At 47.7% G+C, this 24,425-nt stretch overlaps 1 protein-coding gene across 25 annotated transcripts in view; it reads left to right on the forward strand.

Moving 5' to 3' along the window:
- The window catches only part of LOC120906078 (protein lap4), a 60,277-nt gene that overhangs the window by 28,261 nt on the left and 7,591 nt on the right, over positions 1-24,425 (forward strand). For 20 of the 25 annotated variants that reach the window (XM_040317496.1, XM_040317497.1, XM_040317506.1 and 17 more), the window contains 14 exons: positions 318-514; positions 602-1,147; positions 1,222-1,420; positions 2,494-2,957; positions 4,417-4,689; positions 6,801-6,911; positions 6,987-7,166; positions 7,574-7,603; positions 8,042-8,405; positions 8,481-8,743; positions 8,813-8,971; positions 16,525-18,114; positions 20,707-20,806; positions 20,878-21,073. In XM_040317496.1, coding sequence (XP_040173430.1) covers positions 318-514; positions 602-1,147; positions 1,222-1,420; positions 2,494-2,957; positions 4,417-4,689; positions 6,801-6,911; positions 6,987-7,166; positions 7,574-7,603; positions 8,042-8,405; positions 8,481-8,743; positions 8,813-8,971; positions 16,525-18,114; positions 20,707-20,806; positions 20,878-21,073 — 4,672 coding nt within the window. The remainder of the gene's footprint in view (positions 1-317; positions 515-601; positions 1,148-1,221; positions 1,421-2,493; positions 2,958-4,416; positions 4,690-6,800; positions 6,912-6,986; positions 7,167-7,573; positions 7,604-8,041; positions 8,406-8,480; positions 8,744-8,812; positions 8,972-16,524; positions 18,115-20,706; positions 20,807-20,877; positions 21,074-24,425) is intronic. The other 5 variants (XM_040317515.1, XM_040317512.1, XM_040317514.1 and 2 more) reach the window with 5 other exon arrangements.

Raw genomic sequence — 24,425 nt, forward strand, 5'->3', positions numbered from 1 at the left:
GAATAATAAACACACGGCATTCGGCACGGACGCCCCGCCGCAACTACAGCTCAAGGTTGACATCCCGCTGGCCGTCCGGCATCGAGCTGCTGCTTATTGTAGTTACAATTTCATTGCCCCGGTCCACAGTGTAACATTGTAGCAAAACAATTTCTTCCAAACATCGGCTCCGGTGAGACAGTCGGGAAGCCAACCCAACCCAGATCACCCACCCGGTCTCTTTCACACAGCTCAGGCACTCTGGTCTTGGCATAGGAAAGCATTCGGTAGGGAACTGTTTAATCAGCTGGTTTGCTCTTTTTCTGCTGCCATTTTAGACACGCTCGACACGTACACCGCGCTGAAGGAGGAACGGCTGGAGATACACATCGAGCGTACGTCCGCCGGGCTCGGGCTGAGCATTGCCGGTGGGCGCGGCTCCACCCCGTTCAAGGGTGACGACGAGGGCATCTTTATCTCACGCGTCACCGAGCGGGGCCCGGCGGACCTGGCCGGCTTGAAGGTCGGCGATAAGGTACGGTTGTGTAGAGGTGTAGTGATCACCGGTACGAGCAAAGCGAGAAGCACCCAGCTTGATCCCGATTTTCCTCTCTTCCTGAAGGTGCTGAAGGTGAACGGTATCTCCGTGGAGGACGCGGACCATTACGATGCGGTCGAGGTGTTGAAGGCGTGCGGCTCCGTGCTGATACTGTACATTGCCCGCGAGGTGACGCGCCTGATCGGCCATCCGGTGTTCGACGATACGGGCTCGGTCGCGCAGATCAGCGTGTCCGACCAGGACGCGCTGAAGCCGCCGCCCCTGGTGGGCGCACCGCTGGGACTGCCGACCGTGGACGGTGCGGGCGTACCACCGTACATGGGCGCCCTCTCCCCCAACACGGTCGGTTTGCCGAACGGTGCTGGTGGTGCTGGTGTTGGTGGTGGCGCCCTGGACATGCCGAACGGGAACGAAATCACGCAAAAGATCATCCTGCACACGACGCTGATCCGGGACCAGATCGGCCAGGGGCTAGGTTTCAGCATTGCGGGCGGCAAGGGCCACGCACCGTTCAAGGACGGCTCCGAGGGTATCTACATCTCCCGGCTGACCGAGAACGGCGTGGCGCACAAGGACGGCAAGATAATGGTGGGCGATCGGGTGCTGGCGGTAAGTGCGAACCTGGCGGACTTAGCAAGCGCCGAATGTCACTGTTGAATACATTGTTACATTTGTTTTTTTAGATCAATGGAGTCGACATCACGAACGCCCATCACGATTACGCGGTGCAGCTGCTGACCGATCATCAACGCTTCGTGCGCCTGGTGGTGCAGCGGGAAGTGAAGGGACCGCTGGAACCGCTGCACAGCCCCCGCAGTCCCGTCGTCGGTCCGAATAGGCCACCCGCTGTCGCTGCCGGCGCCTACCTGCCCAACCGGCTCGGTAGGTCACATAAAAAGACTCACAAAAACGAAAAACGGAAAAAAAACGGAAGAAATCAGTGCTGCAAAATGTCACTGTCAATGTCATAAAAAAATCTAACTGAAACAAAATCCATGTCAGCGTCACGTACTCAATTGTGATAATCAGAGGTGACACTCAGAACGATGGGTGTGATCAATACATGCCCATGCCATGTTTGCGACCATCGCTTGGTCAGGCATTATGTCATGACTTTTTTTGCTATGATCAGTTTTGCAAAATGTCACTGACATAGTCATCACAAATTCCGGCTGAAACAAAATCATGTCAGCGTCACGAGCTCTACTGTGATGATCAGAGGCGAGCCTCAACCAGTTGGTGCGACCATCACATGTTTGGTGACATTTTGTGCGACCAACTCTTGGTCAGTCACTTGGTCGCGACATTTTCAGTCGGTGATCATCGTGATGGTCAATGGGAGATATGCGGTGCGTGCGAGTGGTTCGAAGAAACAAAATGAGCATCTTTTCTCGCTCTGTTGGACCCGACAGATAATCAAAACAGATAGAGGGAGAAAGCATGCTTAAATTGTAGTTAGAACCCACGCGCCAAGTATATTCCAAGAATGTCGTGATTATCGCCGACAAAAATGTCGTGACGAAGTGAGTGACCAAGAGTTGGGTGCTAATCAAAATGTCACCAAACATGTGATTGATTCTTCAACTGTTTGAGTATCGTCACTGATCATCTCAGTTGTGTACGTGAGCTGATTTGAGCTTCGTTTCAGCCTTGAGTGTTGATGACTGAAACAGTGGCATTTGGCAGCATTGTTCACAGCCAGAAAAAAGTCATGATTATACTTGCGCCGGCATTAAGCTAAGCTTGTCAGTCAGAGTATAGCGTTGGACTCAAAAATTCACATGTCGTGTTCAGCATGTCATGACGCACTTTAATTGAGTATCAGCAATGAGCATCAGGCTACCACGAATATGTTCATTGTTTTCGTTGGTGAAAATCTAGTGACACTCATGACATTTTGCAGCACTGGAAGAAACGCAACGTTTTAACACCGCCCTTCTTCCTTTCTCTACCAGCCACTACCTACACCGGTTACCGGCGCACGGCCGAAGACGGTCCGGAGCAGGTTGCTGCCGCCCAGCAGGCCCACCATCACCAACACCACCAGCCGCCCGACAGCGAACCGGCGGCGAAGGTGGTCGAGGAGCAGCACCAGCAGCAAAAGGTAACTGGCGGGGCTAATGCACTTTCACCTAGCTCCTCATTTGCACCGCACACGTCATCCAACGCCCAGCAGCAGCAGCAGCAGCAGCAGCCTCCGCTGCCTGCACCGCGTACAGTATTAATGCAAAGCGTAAATAACAAACACGGCACCGCTAACAACAGTAGCTTGCCGGACGGCGGCACGAAAGGTAACAGCAATGGCGTAATAATGCACACACAGCAGCAGCAGCAGCACCAGGAGCATCCGATGGAAGCTAATGCGGCCACGAATAATGGGGTGGTAGCGCACACGGCTGCCACTAGCGACGACCCGCAGGTAAGACTCCCCGACGGAGGGCCGTCTCCCCAATGATCCCGATACTGCCGCGACTACCTACCTGGAGCACCACCGTCCGGCGGATGGAGCAAAACCGGCCAACCCCCTCTCCCCCTTCATCCTCTGCGCCCTGTCGTCGTCGTCGCCGGCACTTTTCTCTCTCCCCACTGTTTAGTTGCTTCCACTATCCACTATCTATACCCGTATTTCCGTAGTAGTACACGCGTGGTGCAATTGCTGCCCTTCTTCCACCCACCTCTACAAACAACACAACCACACGCACGCACAAACACACACACACACACGCACAACTTTCTTTATAGTGGGCACACAACACTGTCAGCGCTGTGAAACGGTCACAGTGCTCATTGCCATTTCCTCCCCAACGGGACAGCTCTAGCACGCGTGTGTTGTTGCTTTTGATATCTTCCCCCCCCCGCCTCCCCCTTTTTCTTCAATGCCCACGCGGCACACGCAGCACGAGAAATTTGCGCTTACCCTTATGCTTTCACCGTTTGCCATCACGATTAGCAGCATGTCATCATCTTCACCGTCACCATGACCGTCATCATCATCACCCTAACCATCATTTTCATGTTTTCATATGCTTCAAACCTTACCATCTGTAACCTCCCTTCGCCAATATCCACCAACTACTTACGCTCTCACTTTACTCCCCCCTCCCTCACTTTCCCTCTCGTTCACCTTCTCCTTTTGCTCCTTCTGGAGGAGCTCTCTTCCGCGCCTACCCATCGGCCGCATCGCCGTAAACATCGTATAACATCAACCTCACACACATACATATACCTTCCCCCTGGCTCCCCCCCCCCCGCACGACCGATAACAGCCACAGCATGGTCCTAATCGAAGGTTTTCCCCTTTTTTCTTTTTGTTTTCTCTTTTCCATATCTTCCCCATTCTCGTTGCTGTCTGTGCCTGTGCCTCCCACGCGTCACTCCCTGTGTGTGTGTGTGTGTGTATGATCCTTTTCAAACGCGCGCGCACCCAAAAAACCAACCCTGTACACATGTATACATGCATACATCACCATTTGCTCATACAATGCTCTAATCCCTGCTCTCTGTTGGGGTGCGCCTTCCCGTTAATTTCCTGCTCGCGCGTGCGTGCGTATGTGTGTGGACGCATAATGGCTTTCTTGGGGTCGGCTGCTGTTTATACCTCTCCCGTGTCCCGTGTGTTTGGTGGTGTTTGTATGTGTGTGTGTGTGCCACTATATGAACCTTTTTTATTTGTATATTCGCGATCAACAACGTTTCCTTTCGTTTGACGGTGGCTCTTCATTCCGCCATCTTGTCCACGATCAAATGCATTCTGCTCATCCCCATCCTCCATCCCCTTTCCAACACTCCCCACCACGAACGAAAACAAAAACAATGAATGTATGAACCACCCACACCAACACCCACACACACACACCCACGCGCATTCATATCACCAGGTTGCAGCGAGGCCCATGACCAGCGCAGACTTTCAGGCCATGATACCGTCTCACTTTATCAGCGGCGGCGGGCGGCAGGTAACCGTGGACAAGTCTGACCACGGCCCGTCGGTAACGGTGACGGTGCAGAAGGCCGTGCCGGACATGCCGATGTTGCCGCCGGCACCGACCGAGCTCGGCACCGTCACGGAAACGATTACCAAGTCAACGTTCACTGAGACGGTAATGACCCGGGTCACTGACAATCGCTTGTTGGAACCACTGATCAGCGAGGTAAACTACATGCTCCAATCCAGCAAAAACAAACATACACACACAACAACAAAATATCCCACAATCAATATCGAGATGAAGATCAGCATTCCTTTTCCAGTCTATGATAATTTCTCAGCCATCCATCAATCATCAATATCGCTCTACTATTATTACTGCACAACGGCTCCACCGTGTCACTCAACTCAACATTTCTTATCGGCCGCCTCTTGCCTCTCGAAATCACCACACCCACACCAACCCCGATCATCCATTGCTGTGCCTCATACTGCGTCACTAGCTCTCTTACGCTCTCTATAACTTACCGATTCTGCCAGGATATTTGGGAAATAACGTACTGCAGGGTCTTAACGATTGGAAGCTGACTCAGGGTATCTCTTGTCGTAAGGTTTAAACAAAACAGACCAAACTGGAATCGTTTTGAGCGTCAATGTACCAAACCGAACAATTTCTACCGTTGTTCTAGGGTTGACTGTGATTTTACGACAAGGAGAGCTACCTCGCAATTTCGATATTGAAAAATAAGCCTTTTAACTGGTCCATTCAAAATGGTCTAAAATCTTCTGAAATGCTTTTTTTTGGGTAAATGTTCTTAAAAGCTTTGTATGAAATTCCACTGACAAGCGCGGTGCCTTCTGCAGGGTAGTGTTGGGTTTCATGAATCTTTCTTTGAGATTCATTCATATGAATCTTTCAGCGATGAGTGATTCGAATCTCGAGTCGAATCTTCAAAGAGTTATGAATGTCTAAATATTCACAAATCTTCAGAGATTCCTGAATCTTCAAAGATTCATGAATTTTCATAGATGCATAAATCTCTAAATATTCATGAATCTCCAAGGATTTATACATCTCGAAAGATTCACGAAACTCCAAAAATTCTTGTATCTATAAGATTCATAAATCCATTAAAATTTTTATATCTCCAGAGATTCATGAATGTTTAAAGCTGTTTGATTTTCAAAAGTAATGAATTTTGTAAATTCCACCTAAAACATGCCCGTCGTGGGTTCAAGTCTTGCATGCACCGTCTCCCCGTAGCACAAACAAACTATGCGGCTGCTTGGTATTGCCAAGAAGCCTCGAACGCCTCTATAGGCTGGCATGGATTGTTACGCCAAGAGGAAGAATAATAAAAAGCTCAAACTCTATGAATGTTTAGAGATTTAAGAATCCCTTGAGATTTATTAAGATTTCGAGATATAAGAATCGGTTGAGATTGTTGAACCTTTTGAGATTCATGAATCTTTAGAAATTCATGAATCTTTCGAGATTCGTGAATCTTTCAAGATTCGTGAATCCTTCTAATCGAGATTCAGATTCATTGAATCATTCCAAAGATTCATTCAGAATCATGAATCTGAATCAGATTTACCCAACACAACTGCAGGGGTCTATCTCATGATTTGTACATCATAATATGAATCATGTTTGAAAGTAATCTTGAAAACTCAAAACGGAACCACAAAACATAAACATCTACCGTCATCTATTAACTGTCGATAAACCCAATAATAATAATCCCCTCAGTATATCCACATGCTCTAGTATCACACAACTCCCCCTGATTGGCGGACCATCCAACAGTCGAGCCCGTCAAGCTTGCAATGTTGACACCTTTCCCCGCGTTCATACCATACTTTTTTGTTTTTGTTTGTTGGCAAAAGGGGCAACTAAAAACCGGCAAAGCTCTCTCTCTCTCTAACATCAATGTTGTGGTGTGCGTGCGCCCTCCCCGGGGCCTACTAACACAAACCTCGTGGTGTGTGTTCGCGTAACACACGTGTACTGTAGCGCCACGAGCTTCCATATCTCACACGAGGAGTTAACGCTGGCCAATGTTAACGCCCGCTTACTGCTAATGTTGCACCGGCTCAACGTGGGCCGACAATTGTCGAGACACGGTCGAGAAAAGACCCCCCACCTACCACCCCTTTCCTACACCGGAACCTCTAACTAAACGTGGCTATTTCCGTTTGTTCTCTTTTCCTTCTTCCTCCCGTGCATGATTTTGCAATCATAAATGCACACTTCTCTCTCTCACACACACACACAAACATGTGCGCGCGCTCGGCTACGTATGCACACATGCCCCCCCCCCGCATATACAGGAGGTTATTCTGCCGAAAGATCAGGGTTCGCTGGGCTTCAGTATTATCGGTGGCACCGACCATTCCTGCACCCCGTTCGGGGCAAACGAGCCGGGAATATTTATATCGCACGTAAGTACAAGTAAGCAGCATGGAAGGGAGCTTGAACAGCTTTGATTAATGGTTTACGTTCCTTTTTTTTTGCAGATCGTTGCCGGCGGAATTGCGGCCCTCTCCGGTAAGCTGCGCATGGGCGACCGCATCCTGAAGGTGAACGGTACCGATGTGACGCAGGCCACCCACCAGGAGGCGGTCATGGAGCTGCTGCGACCGTGCGACGACATCAAGCTTACCGTGCAGCACGATCCGCTGCCGGCCGGCTTTCAGGTGCGTACGATGGGCGTTTGCGCCGTGGCGCGTGGTTACGAAAATCGAAGAATCGAGCGAGAGAGACACACATTGCGCAGACACGCGCGTGAAGACGAACATTTCCGACCGGCAAGGTGCACCTTGTACATGCTCGTGTAAACGCGTTTAGTACACTCTATCTATAGTGCCGCTTTCTCTCTTCTCTCTCTCTCTCTTTATCTTTGTTTTCCTTTTCTTTGGTCCTGTTCATTTATGACCCTTCTGCTGAGGTGTCGCTTGTTGCGTACATCCGTGCATAAATTTCAATTCGAAAACAAAACATTGTTCCCCATATCACTACTACTACTATTGCTACTACTACTATTACTACTACTACTGCTACTACACACTTTTCTGCTCTTTTCTGCCATTCCACACATACTCAGCATTTTGAAATAGTTGCATTAAACACTGAGGTACGTACAACAGAACAAGGGGTTCGTCGTTCAGTGTATCATAAATCGTTTTCTTTCTTTTTTTTTGCGTTACCCTTTATTCGTACTTGAGTTTTACAAACCAAAAAAAAAGGACACTCGTACGCTCCCTCTGTTTTCTTTCTAAGTGTGTGTAGCTTAGGCTGTTGTGGGCAAAGTGTTTGTCCCCCACAAACGGCATAGAAATGAAAACCCCCTCCCTCCCCTTTTCCTAAAGCTGGACGGTAGTGCATGTCTCTCGGTGTTTTTTTATAGTAGTAGTGGGAATGTTGTCTGTGTCTCTTTTATTTTATTTTTATTTTTGTTGTTGTTGAAGAAGGACAGCTTCATCCGTTCTCCACGGGTTGAGCTGAGGGCATCCGTCACGGTTGCGAATCGTACTAACTCTCACCCATTTCCTCTCGCTCGACCGGCACACAGGAGGTACACATCGTCAAGCAGGACGGCGAACGGCTCGGCATGCATATCAAGGGCGGGCTGAACGGGCAGCGCGGCAACCCGCTGGACAACGCGGACGAGGGCGTGTTCATCTCCAAGATCAACGCGAACGGGGCGGCCAAGCGCGACGGCCGGCTGCGTGTGGGCATGCGCATCCTGGAGGTGAACGGGCTGTCGCTGCTCGGCGCCTCCCACCAGGAGGCGGTCGATGCGCTCCGCGCTTCCGGCAGCAAGCTGCACCTGGTCGTGTGCAAGGGGTACGAGAAGTCGGACCTGCTGCATCTGGCCGGCAGTGCCGGTGGCATGAGCACCGGGCTCAGCAACAATGGTGACAGTGCGCGAATCGGTAGGATGTCCCCCAAACGCTGCCTCTTCACACAAACCGGGTGTGTTGTAACGCTTTTTTTTATTGTTTGTTTAGGGTCTCGCGCATCCGAAACGGGATCGGAGCTTAGCCAGAGCGTGTCCAGCCTCGATCGGGACGATTCGGTAATATTGGCCGAAACGCACCGGAAGCTAAGCGTGGACAAGATCGACGAGGAGACGCTGCCCCCGAAGCCCGCCACCCACGAGCAGCATCCGATCGACCAGCCCGAACCACCTACCTCCCAAGCCCTTATCAGTGTCAATCCGAGCGACCAGCAGGTGGCGATCGGTCCGAAGGAGAAAAGCACCCCCGAGAAGGTAAGGCGGAAACGAGAGAGCGGTTTCGCCCATTCGAACTAACGTTTCGCCCATTTCACCCTGTACTAGGTACTGGATATCGTTCGTGCCGCCGAATCGCTAGCGCTCGGCAGCCAGCTAGTCGAGAACGGGCCGCCCAAGTCGCCGACCGAGGTGGCGTCCGAGCCGCTGCAGAAAACGACCACTATCGTGATGTCCAAGCACACCCTCGATACCCAGGCACCTCAGGTAATTAGCGCCGCCCCCGTCCGACGCTCCCCTCCGTCGTGACCCCCCGTGTCGAATCTCTCGCCCTCTCGTTCTCTTGCCATATACGTGTTATTGTTTCTCCACCCGAGCAAATGTTGTTCGTGCTTTTCCCCTCAACCCCCCCCCCTCATTCTGCTTCATCCACACTCCCCCCTGGGGCCTATGTGTATGTGTCTGTTATTGACAACAACAAAAAACAACCAACAACAATTAATTATTGTGTATAAAAAGCAACAAAAAGGGTGTACAGAGCTTAACCTTACCCCGCTCTGTGTGTGTGTGTGCTAATCGCGATCGCTATTAATTGGAAGGATACGGCACATACACATATACACCACCAAAAACATAAAACCGTCACAACACATTCACTTATCAGTCACAACCACCAAACGCCCCAACACACTCGTGTGTCACAATTACACACGCACACAGCCGCATTTACACAACACAACACCATCACTCACCATTATTGTGCGTTATCACATTTTTTTCTTCTATCTGTTCGTATCTGCTTACCTGTTTTAGGTTTGATTCTGTTGTATTGGTGATTTTTTGTTCCGTTCCAACCTGGTTTAATTGCTGCTTTGCAAAAGCATTCCGTTTCGTGTCGCAGGTGGTTCGTACGTCAAGCTCGCAGGTGCGCTTCCTTCGTGGTAAATGCGGGTGCTTAAAGCCGGTCGGTAGCACAGAAGCAACGTAACTGTGAGCCTGTTAGCGCAGTGCGTCCGAACTGCGGACAGTGCAAAGCATCCTACGAATGAATCCGTCGGCAGCAGTTTGTGCCGATATCAAGTCCCGCTTGCGCTCTGTCCATCCCGATCGAATGCTGCTTGTCAATTGGCAAACGTTGATCTTAGTCCGCTTGATTTCTCTCATACTTTCTCGCGAGCCAGCGAGCAAATGCAAAGCTCGACTCTAATGAAACGAGCTCGTTTAGCATATTTTATGTGGAGAATGGTGCAAAATGCCTCATTTGCCATGAGCTCAACTGACGCACCGGTTGCCTCGCTACAGGACCGAACAAGTGAGGCTAGGATAAAGCAGACATTTTTTTGTTGTTGTGTACCTTTGTAAAATATGACTTGTTCAATAAGCTGTGGTCGCCTGTGTTTATAGACCGCTTGTTGAATGTTGAGTTTTGTAATTTGTTTATTATTACGTTTTGGTTTTTGAATATGTATACCATCAACCTATATACCGCCACCGCGTTCTCCCTCTCTCCCTTTTCCACCCCTTTTTTTTATTCCAAGACACACTGCCAAACAAATTACTGCCTAAATGCTTCTTTTATCTGCAAGAAAGTGCGCCCTTGCGCCGGAAATTGTCGCTACAAGATGGTAATGGAACGATCTAAATAAATTCTTTCTCTTCTCTCTCTCTTTTTCTCTCCTCTCTCTCTCTCTATCTCTCTCTTTTCTCTTTTTCCACGCAATTGTTTTCTCTTACTCTGATTGTTTGATTTTTTTGTATGCCCGGGATGGTTTTACTCTTTTTGTTTGGTTCCAATTTGGGGAATGTATTTTATTGTTTTTTGTGCCCCCCTCCAGTTACGTACATCGACAAACAATCTTCCATAATATTAGTTTTTTATACAACTAACGAAGACTGAGATATCATAATTTAGTGAAGAAAAAAACAAAAACAAAACAAATCCAATTGATAAGTGTGACATTTGGCGCCCCGAATGCTGGACTTGGGAAAACGGACAGATGGGATGGTGCTGCAGGTGGTTTGAACCCCGTCAGCAGCAGTGGGTTGTACAATTTCCGTTGCATTATTCGACGTGCTCTCACTGTCTTCTTCCCCTTCCCCGTCCCACACCACTTCCAACGGGTTGCTGGGAGGTCGGAAAAGCCAAAAACAAAACAAAAAAAATGGATGCCAAATTTGCCACCAAATACAGCTAGACTTGAAATGGGTGGCGTGGAGTAAGTGACTAGAGGAGGCTATCGTGTCCTGGTTTGGCGTGTGGATAATGTAGACGGAAGGTAGGCAACTCGGCAGGCGAACCGAAGCGGTGTTTGTGCATTGTGCTACGATTGGTGGATACGTGTTTTTTTGAAGTGTCATTAACAATTGTAACTGTCTCAAGAATACTGGCTATGTAACAACTCTCACACTCACTATTATACATACATACATGCATACATATATACATATATTGAAAAAAGATGAAGCAGAAGAATAAGAAGAAGAAGAAGAAGAATAAATATGCCAGCCAGCAGCACACTAAGGTCGCGCAGGCAAAAACAAAGCTGGCAAGGCAGGAGGCGCGTTTGTATTTATACCTTTTGATGTTTCCATATATATATATACATTATATATACGACCAGGTCAGGACGAGAAGCGAGCAAAGCGAAAGCGATAGCAAAGGGAAAGGAAAAACCCGAAAACAAAAAGAAGAAGAAAACATTAGCTAGACTTTTTGTACCGTTTTTTGAAAACCTACCGGAACACTACCGAAAACAGAACCAATGTTTTTGCTGACCACACCAACACACACACACACACACACACACAAATACTACTGAACACTTAATCGACACTCAACTGGTGAAATTGTAAACGTACAAAACTGAACAGACAAATCACCTGAAATCAGCGCACTGCCTGCACTGATGTACTACTCTCCGGTCTGTTGTAGGAAAAATTGGGCGCCACTCGAAGTAGCTTTAGATAGGCGCAAAAGTAATGACGGGGGGGGCTGGTCGGTGCGCCCCACACTAGTGTCACTAGGATGCGCCGGGCGCACCACTGCGACCTCAACTTCCGTCACACCGCTCTCGTTCCTACGTTTTCGCGTAAGTGTACGAGTAGTGTACTTACCCGGCTCCGGCGTCTCTCCGCCATTTTGTTCGCGCAGGATTGCATAGCAGCCTGTGCTGTGTCTGGTGCGGCGGGAGCAGGAACTGCCCCATTCGATTGTTATCCACTGTCTTGTTGCTGTTACGTTGTTTGTTTTGTTGCTCTGTTTAAGTGACCGTGACCGTCACACGCCAAATATTTCGGTGCAAATACTAAAGAGAGAGAGAGAGAAAGAGAGAGAGAGAGAAGGAGAGAGAGAGAGAGAGAGAGAGAGAGAGAGAGAGAGAAAGAAAAACCTTAGACCACACGCGAACTCAACTGTGTTAGTAGTTAAATGCTTCAGATTGTTTCCGTTATGAATAGGTAAACACACACACACACAGACACTCCCGCTGGCTAGCAGGTCGGGGGGTAAGCAAAACAAACAAAAACTCATTAGCATTTATATAAATCCACATCCTCCAATTAGCGGACGGGGATTATTCTTGTGTGGATCACAATGCTTTTCTGTGTCCCGTTTAGTGAGGATGAAGTTTCCTTCGAAAATGGTATTTTGGGCCAAAAACTCGTTAGTTGCTCGGCGGAGAGAGATAGCAAAAAAGAGAGAGACAGATAAAAAGATAGAGAGATAGAGAGAGATAGAGAGAGATAGAGAGAGATAGAGAGAGATAGAGAGAGATAGAGAGAGATAGAGAGAGATAGAGAGAGAGATAGAGAGATAGAGAGAGATAGAGAGAGATAGAGATAAATCGAGAGAGATAGAGATAAATCGAGAGAGATAGAGAGAGATAGAGATAAATCGAGAGAGAAAGAGAGAGAAAGAGAGAGAAAGAAAGAGAAATATAGATAAAGACAGTGAGAGACAGAGAAAGAGAAAGAGAAACAGAGTGAGAGAAACAGAGAGAGAGAGGAAGAGAGAGAAAGAGAGAGAGAGAAAGAGAGAGAGAGAAAGAGAGAGAGAGAAAGAGAGAGAGAAAGAGAGAGAGAAAGAGAGAGAGAAATAGAGAGAGAAAGAGAGAGACAGAGAGAGAGAAAGAGAGAGATAAAGAGAGAGGTAAAGAGAGAGATAGAGAGAGATAAAGTGAGAGATAGAGAGAGATAGAGAGCGATAGAGAGATAGAGAGAGAGATAGAGAGAGATAGAGAGATAGAGAGATAGAGAGATAGAGCGAGACAGACATAGAGAGAGAAAAAGAGAGAGAGAGACAGAGAGAGAGACCGAGCACGCCACTAGGTGAAGCTATTCATATACACCAGACAACTAGCCGAGAACACTTTTCGGACTTTGGTAGATTCGTAGCTAAATCGATTGTAGAAGGGGACGGGAGGGCGAAAGTGTAGTGGAGAGGAAAGATTAAACTATTATCTCGCTGCAGTCTCTGTTTCCTGTTTTCTGGATGTGGTGGAGAAGCCCCTTGTACCATCCCACCAACTCATCCTCGCCCTCTCTATACACCACATTACATTTATGCTGCCAACTGTTCTCCCCAAAAAACCTCCTCCCTTTGAAGGAGACGACCCCGTCAATATCACTCGTGTGTGTGTGTGTGTGTGTGTATGTGTCTTCGAGAGAGAGAGGGGAAGTGTGTATCAGTGTATTCGCCCCCTTTATCCTGTGGATGCACAGAACGACCTAAAAAACGATGCCAAGATGTTTCCTACCATGTAGCACTTAGGATGTAAGAGTTTTGCGTACACAGCGCACAGGAATTGTTCCACTCTCTCTCTCTCTCCCTCTGCGTAAGTGTGTATGTGTGTGCATCTGGGAGAGACGGGTGCAGTGAGGTTGTTAGGCCAATCGTACCGGCAAAATGGGTTTCATGTGCATATTTAAATACGGTGGTTGCTCTCGGGAATTCGCGTCGGGCCCCGCGAGCCTCCTATTAGCGTGTAAGTCGTGACCGTTTCGATCAGTGTTTTCGTGGAGAGAGAAATAAAACACACACACACAACACAAACCTGCCTGCTAAGTAGGTGTGTGTGTGACAGGTGTATAGAAATTCGCCTCCTTAATGCCTGGTGCCAAACCGATCAAGACGTTGTCGTTTAAGAGCTTACGTGCACTATATCTCGCTCGCTATCTTTGTTTCTTCTGCTAACTTCCGGGACACAAAGTAACACTCTAAAGCCAACATCCAGACAAGCATCCAGTCGCTTTACTCTCTTAATGGCATACTTGCTTGGCACTATTATCTTCGATGTGTTCAAACTACATGTGCTGTGTGTATCTATTGTCTAACTCTACGCTAAATGGTACACTTGGATGGTTCGAAGTTGAATGTAAGAGAGAGAGAGAGAGATGGTTTGTGTTGAGAAAGGTTGGAACAAACTAGCACAATTATGCCACCTTTACGCACTGCTCTACCTGTATTGCCAAAAAGTCCAATCATAGATGTCGCGGGAGTGCTCCAACCAATGGTTGGAAATGGCTGTTAAATGGGATTTCGATTATTTTTCCATCCTGTGCTGAACATACCCAAACGAGGTACCTTTTTTCACCTGCCTCCTGTGGCCAACTTTGAAGAGTCTTCAGTCCACACACAATAAAAGCGCATGCACAATATTACACCCTAAACTCATCCCCGACAGTTGTGTGGGGCTCTCGGCAGTGACTTGAATGCGACCGCACGCCCCAAACCCTGGAAAAGAGTTAGGATCCGTGGTGTTTGATAATCTTTTGCCTTTCACTTTATTGTTGAACACTTGTAAATGGCATCGGTGGAAAAATTACATACATATATATACAAACACACCATCAATATCTATAAAGAAGGGAACGCTCGTGTCTGCCCTTTTTCACTGTGGATACCGTTTTTGTGAGGCAGCGAGTTGATTTTTCCTTAGAAAGGCAGATACTGCACAAAATTCAAAATCAAATGTTTGCCACAAACAAAAAAACAAACGAAAAATGTAACAAAAAATCAATCCCAACTATATACATACATATATATGCACACGACGCCACACCTGACGTTAATGTTTCGGCGATTTAGGAACAGCAGGACCGTTGGGGTTAGGAAATACATAAGTGAAGCAAACGACGGGAAGGACAAAATAGGACACCGAGGGGGAGGGAGATGAAGAGATTCTTTACAATAACTGTTGAACTCAAAAAAAAAAAACAAACAGAGACGACCCTGTAGCCCAGCAGCATCAGCAGGTGGGACAAATGGAAAAAAAAACAAATACATATTTGACGAACCACGTGGCTGAGGGTTTCTCTTATTTTTTTGGAGGAAAAGAAATGACATCATTTTATGTTTGTTTGTTATTTTTTTTCCTTTCTGTTTTTGTAACATTTTTGTTGCTAGTCTTTTCATTTCATTGCGAAAAGAAGCAAGACGCTTTGATTTTGCTTGCCTTGTTTTGGGTATTTTAATCTGCCCCTTCCCACCCAGTTTCCTCAATTTTTGGATGAGTTTTTCTAGCCAAAGCCAAACCCCTCGGCGCAAATCGGCGAGAGAAGGAGAGAGAAATATGGGGGCCTTCCTGCTGCAAGGGTAGCGTAGCTCCGTATCAAACATACACATACAATTTGGTAATTATATGCGATCTAAACCCTTTTTTATCCCTTACCCACTCCCCCGTTGCCGTTACACGCCTTATTTTATGACCTTACCAACGTTGTAGTACGTCCGATGTTTTCTTTCTTATTGTGCATTTGTTTTTGTGCTGTTTCCGAGATATGTCCCCTTTTTACTGCTGAAAAAAGGGGGTTTGCTGTGCGAGCACTTTTTTTCATTTTCGGGACGTTTCTTTTCTGTGATTTGTGTCTTAAAAGTGTACGTGTGTATTGTCGCGTTGCGTATTCTCTTTTCACCTGGCTGTTGTTGGAATTATGTTTTGAAACGCCTTCGCACTGCGGAACGTGCCTAACGCGTGTGTATGCCCATCACCGCCTCTGCTCGATCGTAAATGGCTTCTGGATGGTTTCAATGTAGGTACAGAGCGGGTGTTTTGTGTATTGGTGATTTTTTGTTTGTTTTGTAAATGTTTTTAGTACTTACCCTCCTAAGTCGAAAGTGTGTAACACAGCGCATTGTGCCGGTTGTCAGCTGTCAAAAGTAATATGTACGTTTTATTTTGTGTTCCGTTTCTACTCACTCATTTAGCGCTAAGTCCATACCGTTTACATAATTTAGTTTGTAATTTAACACCATTAAAAAAACCCCATAAAAACCTCAAAATTGCATTGAAATTCTATGTTCTACAGCAGTAGTGTCAAAAAACAATCTGACGTATATTAATTAGAAAAATATAATCATCAAAAGATTTCAATGCAACCGTAAACCCCAAACCCTTTCCCATCGATTGCTTAGTATTTTCTTCTGTAACTAAAAAATGTATGTTGTGTTTTACCAATTGGTGCTTACCATCCCTGCCCAGAGCTGATCGTAATGCGTCTCCCCTCCCCCAATTCCCTCCTCAAACACATGCTTTCGGTTTTCCGCAGGTAAAATCATGCATCCCCCCCCCGTACCGCTACTCCTTCGTATCCTAATTCACCTCAACCGCCCCACACTCCCCCTTTACATCCTGTTCTCATATTCTTTCTCTTTCTCTTTTGCATATGCGCGCTCGTTTCGTCTTGAATTTTCATCCAAAAAAAAAACACTAAAATTTAAACCAAAAACAAAAAACTTTAACGACCCCTCCCCTCCCCCCCCCCTTCCTATCGTGTACGCGCGCATTGCAAAACCCTACTCCTTCCCACTCCCCCTACTGTAGGTCGAGCGCCGCTTTGGAAGCGTCCGGTCGTTGTCGCATGCGAACGAACCTCCCATTTCCTCAATTAACTCCTCCACCGCCACGGTAGCGACGAACCCCGCTACCACCGATACTAACTACCACCACCCCCCGAAGGGTGACCAGAAGATTGTGCGACCCCACCGACCACCGCCGCCGCCACCGCCACTGGCAGCAGCATCCACCCACACCGCCGCCACCACCACCACCACCAACACTACCACCATCCAATCACCGTCCGCTGGGGCGTATCTGGACCGCCCGCCGAGCATGAAACCACCGCCTCCACCGCCGAAGGTGGAACCGGGCAGCTCCTCGACCACCGCCACCTCGCACCGCAAATCGGTCAGCTTCGATCTGCACGAGGATACGCACGGGTTCGATACGGCGCTCCATCATGCGCGGGCCGCCTTCGCGGGGCCCTCGCCGACGCCCGACCTGAAGGGCATCTTGCGCGCGAGCAGCCCCTCCAGTCGCAGCAGCAGCTCGACGCCGGAAGGTGTCCAGCAGGTGCAGCCGACGGTGGCCAACTTGGATAGCGATCCGGACACCGATTCCGACACCGACACCGATTCCGATACCGATTCTGATGCGTCGGGCGTTTCGCACGAGCTGCTGCCGGCGGCATCTGGCGGCCAGCTAGCAGGGGAGCAGCCGCCCGCCAGCAATCCGATCCGCAGGGCGGAGGTGGTGCGCAATCAGGCCGCCCGCAAGCTGCAGGAAGAGTTCGGGCAGGGCGATCTGGTCGAGTACGAGCACGACACGGCGACGAACACGATCCGGGAGGTGTCGGCAGCCCGCGGTCGGCCCGACCGCGTCGAGATGCTGCCGGCGAAGTTCGAAACGCTGCCGGTCAAGCGGACGGCCCAGTTCGTGCACGAAAACACGCCGAACAATCTGCTGGTGCCGGACGAGGTCCATCGCCAGGTGCTGCTGGAGGAGAACGAGGTGCGCAACAAGCTGCTGGCACAGTACGCCCACGAACAGCAGCAGCAGCAGCAGCAGCAGCAGCAGCAGCAGCACCACCACCATCATCAGCAGCAGCACATGTACACCACCATGCACCATCACCACCACACGGGCGAGCTGTTGGGGCGGGTACCTTCGCCGTACCACCTGTACGATTCCGGATCCGCGTCCGTGTCGCCCCTGCCGTCCCACTACATCCCGGGCAGCAGCGTGTACGATCATCACCAGCATCTGGCCAAGCTCGGCGGTCCACTGTCACCACCGCCGCCGCTACCATCCACAGCTCCACCACCACCGGCCGACGTTGCCTACCATCTGCCGCAGATCTACCCGCCCGTCCAGATCCTGCCCGTGCACTACACCAAGCTGCCGACACCGCAGCACACCATCTACACGTACGCGTCCGGCTCGGTGCCGGTCAGCCACGCGCCGATCGTCTCGCTGGCGGCGAGCAGCAGCCAACCGGCCCCGTACTCCTCGCCCTACCACCTACCACCGTACGGCACCAGCGCCGGCCCGACCTACCTTTCCACTGCCCACCCGTCCAGCAGCATCGCCGCCGGCGCCACCCACCACCACCACCACCAACAGGTGCTGATGCCGGTGAGTGATCCGACGCTACGGCTCGTTAGTGCACCGCGAACGGCGCCTGCTCCCGAGCACACACACCAATCACCACGCACCACTCTGTTTTAAGCACCGCAGCGGCCACCTTCCGCACACCGAAACAGGCGTGAGCGAAAGACATACAATAACAAACGCACAAAAAAAAAAAAAAAAACAAAAAAAGATCAAAACCGCACGGCGCACAACATTTTGCACTGAGGGCGTGTGTGTGTTTGTGTGTGTCATGACAAAAAGGCAATAGAATAAAACAAGAGGAAAGAAAATGAATCATTCCATCACAATACAACCACCCACCCCACCTAGCCAGTAAGGTTCTCATCCTCATCCGGTATCAAACGATAATACACACAAACACATACATCCGTACACATCGGGATTGATAAGCGTGAGTGCGTGTTGCGGTGTTGCCTACCATTCGGGCGCACGACGGGATCCAATGATAACAGGTGGTGTGTGATGTGCACGGTGGTGCAGCGACGAACCCCCCCAAAACGGGCAAAGAAAAAAGAGAGAAAAAACAACGTACATCATCCTCATCTGATTGAGCATAATCCCTCCCCGTCTTGTTTCTAATTATGTATGTTTTCATCTGTAGCTAATGAGTTTAGTAGTAAAGTAGTAAAGCCAAAAAAAAAAAACTAAGGCTAAGTGTAAGCAAACCGTTACGTAATCATGTAGCGCCGGCATGCAAAACTTAGTGCTTAGAGTAGCTGTATCGTAACGAACCCCAACCAAATGGATTAATTACCTAAACAAAACAAAACAAAACAATCACTAGCAATTTTAGCTGTTTGTGTAGCATTTGTGTGCGTGTGTTACCTTTTTTTTACTAACTATATATTTAACAACTGTAGAGTAAATCGTTCGATTTCCCTTTTCTCTCCATTTCGAATAAATGTTCGCTGGCACCAGTCTAGAGGCAGCGATTGATTGGCAGAAACGACTTTTTTAATATTACTTTTTCCCTCTTGATTCGAATTGTTTTTCTGGCTCTTTCACTTGTGTTGTAATCAGTGCTGCAAAATGTCACTGTCAATGTCATAAAAAGATCTAACTGAAACCAAATCCATATCAGCGTCACGTTCTCAATTGTGATAATCAGAGGTGATACTCAGGATGGTTGGTGTGACCAATACGTGCTCATGACATGTTTGCGATCATCGTTGGGTCAGTCACTATGACATGACTTTTTTTTGCTGTGATCAGTTTTGCAAAGTGTCATTGACATAGTCATGACAAATTCCGGCTGAAACAAAATCATGTCAGCGTCACGAACTCTACTGTGGTGATCAGAGGTGAGACTCAAACAGTTGGTGCGCGACCATCACATGCTTGGTGACATTTTGTCAGTCACTTGGTCGCGACATTTTCAGTCGGTGATCATCGTGATGGTCAATGGGAGATATGCGGTGCGTGCGAGTGGTTCCAAGATACAAAATGAGCATGTTTTCTCGCTCTGTTGGACCCGACAGATAATCAAAACAGATAGAGGGAGAAAGCATGCTTAAATTGTAGTTAGAACCCACGCGCCAAGTATATTCCAAGAATGTCGTGATTATCGCCGACAAAAATGTCGTGACGAAGTGAGTGACCAAGAGTTAGGTGCTAAACAAAATGTCACCAAGCATGTGATTGATTCTTCAACTGTTTGAGTGTCGCAACTGATCATCTCAGTTGTGTACGTGATCTGATTTGAGCTTCGTTTCAGTCATGAGTGTTGGTGACTGAAACAGTGGCATTTGGCACCACTGTTCACAGCCAGAAAAAAGTCATGATTATACTTGTGCCGGCATTAAGCTAAGCTTGTCAGTCAGAGTATCGCGTTGGACTCAAGAATTCACATGTCGTGTTCAGCATGTCATGACGCACTTTTACTGACTATCAGCAATGAGCATCAAGCTACCACGGATATGTTGATTGCTTTCGGTGGTGAAAATCTCGTGATACTCATGACATTTTGCAGCACTGGTTGTAATGTAAATGAGTTCATCAATTTTTAATTGAAAAGAAAAGAAAAAAACGAATGCTCTTTTTAAATCTTTTTACAACTATATGGTTTGGGATTAAATACCGCACTAAAAGCGCCCAGTGGCACCATTCTGGCTTTACTTGTGTTGGGGCTTTGCTCTTCGTTTTATTACCGTTTATTATGTTTTAAGTGCTGGCTCTGCTTGCGCCTCTTCACTGCATGCGGTTGTGTATTGTTACTCGGTTCTGCCTTTTGTATGTGGTGCCCTAGTTGATCGTTTATTTGTTTTGCGCGTTCCATGTTTCTACGGATGCGCCAAGAGAAGCTTCGCTGCAGCCCCGCGATCCCCGAGCAGTGTAAACGCGCACCCTAGCGATTTAAGGTCGAGCGATCAACTGCTAACTTGCACCTGTGGGATATCGAAACACGGCTCCGCTCGATCGGAGGCTGCTGTTTGCGGGAACATTTGCAGGAACAATTGGTTTTACCACCACGCACTCACCAACTCTCACACATAGCTGCCGAAGAAGAACCGAGCTCCGAGTGTTTATCCTGTTTTTAATCAGTTCAACTCTCCCTCTTCCTCCCCTCCCCCACAGTCGCCGCCTCTAGGTCCGAAGACACCGAAGAGTGTGTCCGACAAGAAGCGATTCTTCGAGAACGCCATGGAAGATCAGCAGAAACCGACGCCCAAATCAGGTGAGGCTGGGTCACCCCGCCGACCTTGAGCGCTATTTTTTAATTTGATTTTCTCGTCTCGTCTGTTTTAGATAAAGTCTTCTCTTTCCTATCGCAAGACGAGGTAGAAAAGCTGAGACAGGAGGAGGAGCGCAAGATCGCGTCGCTCGGCAAGGACCGGGTGCACCAGCGGTTCGGCGACGAGGAGGACGAGGACGACGACAACCGTTCGGACGGTGGCGACCGGACGCCCGGCGACAAGTCCGACATCAACGACAATAACATGAGGTACGTACCGGAGGGATAGAGCATCGGGCCGAGGAACGGGCGTACTCCTGTAGCCCCTTCGCCCCCTTTGCGCTGCGCCTCCGTCCGGGATCACTAGTACTGTTTGCTCTAGCGATAGAAACACGCACAGAGAGAGAAAAGTTGCGCCGGGGGAGCCAACCGGCGACCGAAGAGCGGAAGAGTGGAGAGAGTGCCTTCTTAGTAGTGGCTAGTGTAGTAGTGCCGCGTATGACCTCATCTCACCCGCTGGGACACTTGGGGTTTCTTTTTCACGTTTTGTTTTGTGCACTTAGCGTAAATTAGTTTGGCAACAGAAAGGCAAAACAAAAAAACAAGCCAGGGAGTAGTTATCCTTCTCGGTTTATCTCTCTCTCTGTCTTCCAATACTTTACTTTGCTTCCGTTTAACTACTTACTCACTCTTACTCCTACTACTACTGCCACTACTACTTCGTTGGATGCTCGTCCAGCGAGTGGCGTGGGAGTGTAGAAAGCTAAATCTATTTACTTACGTTGCTCTACCTTTCAACCACTGTCCAGCTCGAAATAACACTTATTTTACTAATCACAAAACTCTGAACTAAACCATAAACCAGTGCTGCAAAATATGATGAGCATCACGAGATGTTCTCCAACGAAAATGAACATATCCGTGGTAGCTTGATACTCATTGCTGATACTCAATGAAAGTGCGTCATGACAAGTCGACCGCGCAACGTAAAAATTCTTGAGTCAAACCCGATACTCTGACTGACAAGCTAAGCCAGCTAAGTGAGACTCAACCAGTTGGTGGATCAACCACATGCTTGGTGACATTTTGTTTAGCACCCAACTCTTGGTCACTCACTTGGTCACGACATTTTGTGTCGGTGATAATCACGACATTCTTGGAATATACTTGGCGTATGGTCCCAAGCAACAAAATGAGCATGCTCTCTCGCTCTCCCTGCTTTGATTGTCTATCGGGTCAAACAGAGCGAGAAAACATGCTCATTTTGTTGCTTAGGACCACTCACACGCACCGCATATCTCACATGACTATCGCGATAATCACCGACACAAAATGTCGCGACCAAGTGACTGACCAAGAGTTGGTCGCACCAACTGTTTGAAGCTCTCCTTTGATCATCACAGTAGAGCTCATGACGCTGACATGATTTTGTTTCAGCCGGAATCTGTTATGACTATGTCAGTGACATTTGGGCAGTACTGATCACAGTAAAAAAAGTCATGACATAGTGCCTGACCAAGGGATGGTCGCAAAAATGTCATGAAGCATGTATTGGTTGCACCAACCGTTTTGAGTATCACCTCTGATTATCACAATTGAGTACGTGATGCTGATATGGATTTTGTTTCAGTCAGATTTTTTGTATGACATTGACAGTGACATTTTGCAGCACTGCCACAAACATTTACTCCCTTTTTTCCCACAAACAAAAGCAGTGACATTAGAATCGGCTACGGCGCTCCATCCTCCCTCTAACTTAATTAAGTTTTTTTTTTAGTTTTTCGTAATAGTTTGCTGATTTATCCTAACCTCTTCCCCCTTTTCACCCTTGTGTACTTCCTCCAGGAACCCGTTGGCAGAAATTGACGCTGTATTTAGATCATAGAAAATAAACCAATCACAACACACATACACCAACACATACATACACATATGTATCCCTCCATCCCTCCCTTTTCACATCCCTTTCCCCGCTCTTGACGTATTAACAGCAACAACAACAACAACAACCGTGCTGCAGCTAAGATCGATTTCCTCACCGCTTCATTTCCACCCCGTTACATTCCTGATGCTCTTTGTATGTGACAAATCCAAAGACACACGCTTGTGAAGTGTGTCAAGCTAAGCTTCAGATCAGCTGAAAAACAAAAAACAAAAAAAAAAACAAAACAGTAGGGGAAGCGAACAACCAAGTTTAGGTTAAGCATATGAATTGTCAAAAAATCCCCTTTTTAATGTTTTAAGTAGCTTTACTTTATGTTTTTTTTCTCTTTCTTTTTAATTACCGCACATTTCATTCTTGTTGGCATTTCAATTGTCTGTGTGTGTGTGTGCCTGTTGCGTTTTTGTCTATTCATAGACTGTAGGTAGGACCTAAGGACCATGTCTCTTAGTATATAGTAAGCGTTAGCGTTAGCTCCCGATATGACGAGGCGACGTAAAGAGGCAGTCAAAGAGTGCTTCCGTGCAGGGGTTTTTTTTGCGCCGCATTTCCACGCACTCTCTCGCTTTCACAGAGCGGAGGCATTACTAGTTTTGTAGCATACACATGGCGCACACTTAAACGGCACTTAAATGGCGCAGCGGAGCGTTTTATTCAATTGCGTGGAAAGCCAGTAAAGCGCGTATTTAGGTAGAAACGGTTCGAAGAAAACGAGCAGATCAAATGGGTTTTTTTTTTACAATAACATTATCTACAGATTGGGTTTTGAAAACAGGGTACTGCAACATTCGAAAGCATTTGTCATCTTTTAACATCGCCCCGCAGCCGCGCTCGGGCGATTTTGCACCGAGTTGGTGCTTGTTTCACACTGAAGTTTGCAAGGATGTAGTATACATAATATGTATGTATCATACACACACACAAACAAACGCACACACGCACACACTTATTATTACTATTCGCTCCCTTCCTCAATCCTTCCCACGCCTCCGTTTCCCCTCCCCCGTCCCTTATGTAAAGAGTATGTGCGGCAGCAGACGGAAACCGAAAAGCGTTGCAGTACAATTAGTGGCCTCGTTTTTAATCTTAATATGTACGCACACACACACACACATACACACGAACAAACACAAACACATCTATAGCTATATATATACATACATGTTCGTATACATTCTCTCTGTCGTATACATACTTTCTTGTTGTCTTTTTTATTTTTACCCTTTTGTCTGTAAATACATCATCAAAAGTGATAATAATAAAACTAATTACTGTACTGCTTGGAATGCGCTCTGTTTCTCTTTCATTACCCTATTTCGTGTGCCCCTTTCATTGTGTACATCTTCTCGACGTATCTTCTCTGCCTTGACGTCATCTATTAATTATAGAGATTAAGTTGGGGAGTGGTGATAATGGCAGCGGTGGGTCCTTTTTATCTTCGCTGTAGAGTATTTAGTCCAACTCTCTCTTTCTCTCTATCATACTCTTAATTATTATAATTTACTATTCCCCTTTTCTTGTGGGTTCGTACGGTTCCTTCTACCTCTTTGCGCGCTTCCTTCTGTCTTTCTGTTCCTTCACTCTTTAAATACCCTTTCGAGTGTTGTACAATTAAGCAGTAGCTTGTTTAGTAAGGCTCCTCCACCACACTTACCCACTACAGTATGCCAGTGATTGCGC

Source organism: Anopheles arabiensis, chromosome X (genome assembly GCF_016920715.1).
Source record: "Anopheles arabiensis isolate DONGOLA chromosome X, AaraD3, whole genome shotgun sequence".
In the NCBI taxonomy this organism is placed as follows: domain Eukaryota; kingdom Metazoa; phylum Arthropoda; class Insecta; order Diptera; family Culicidae; genus Anopheles; species Anopheles arabiensis.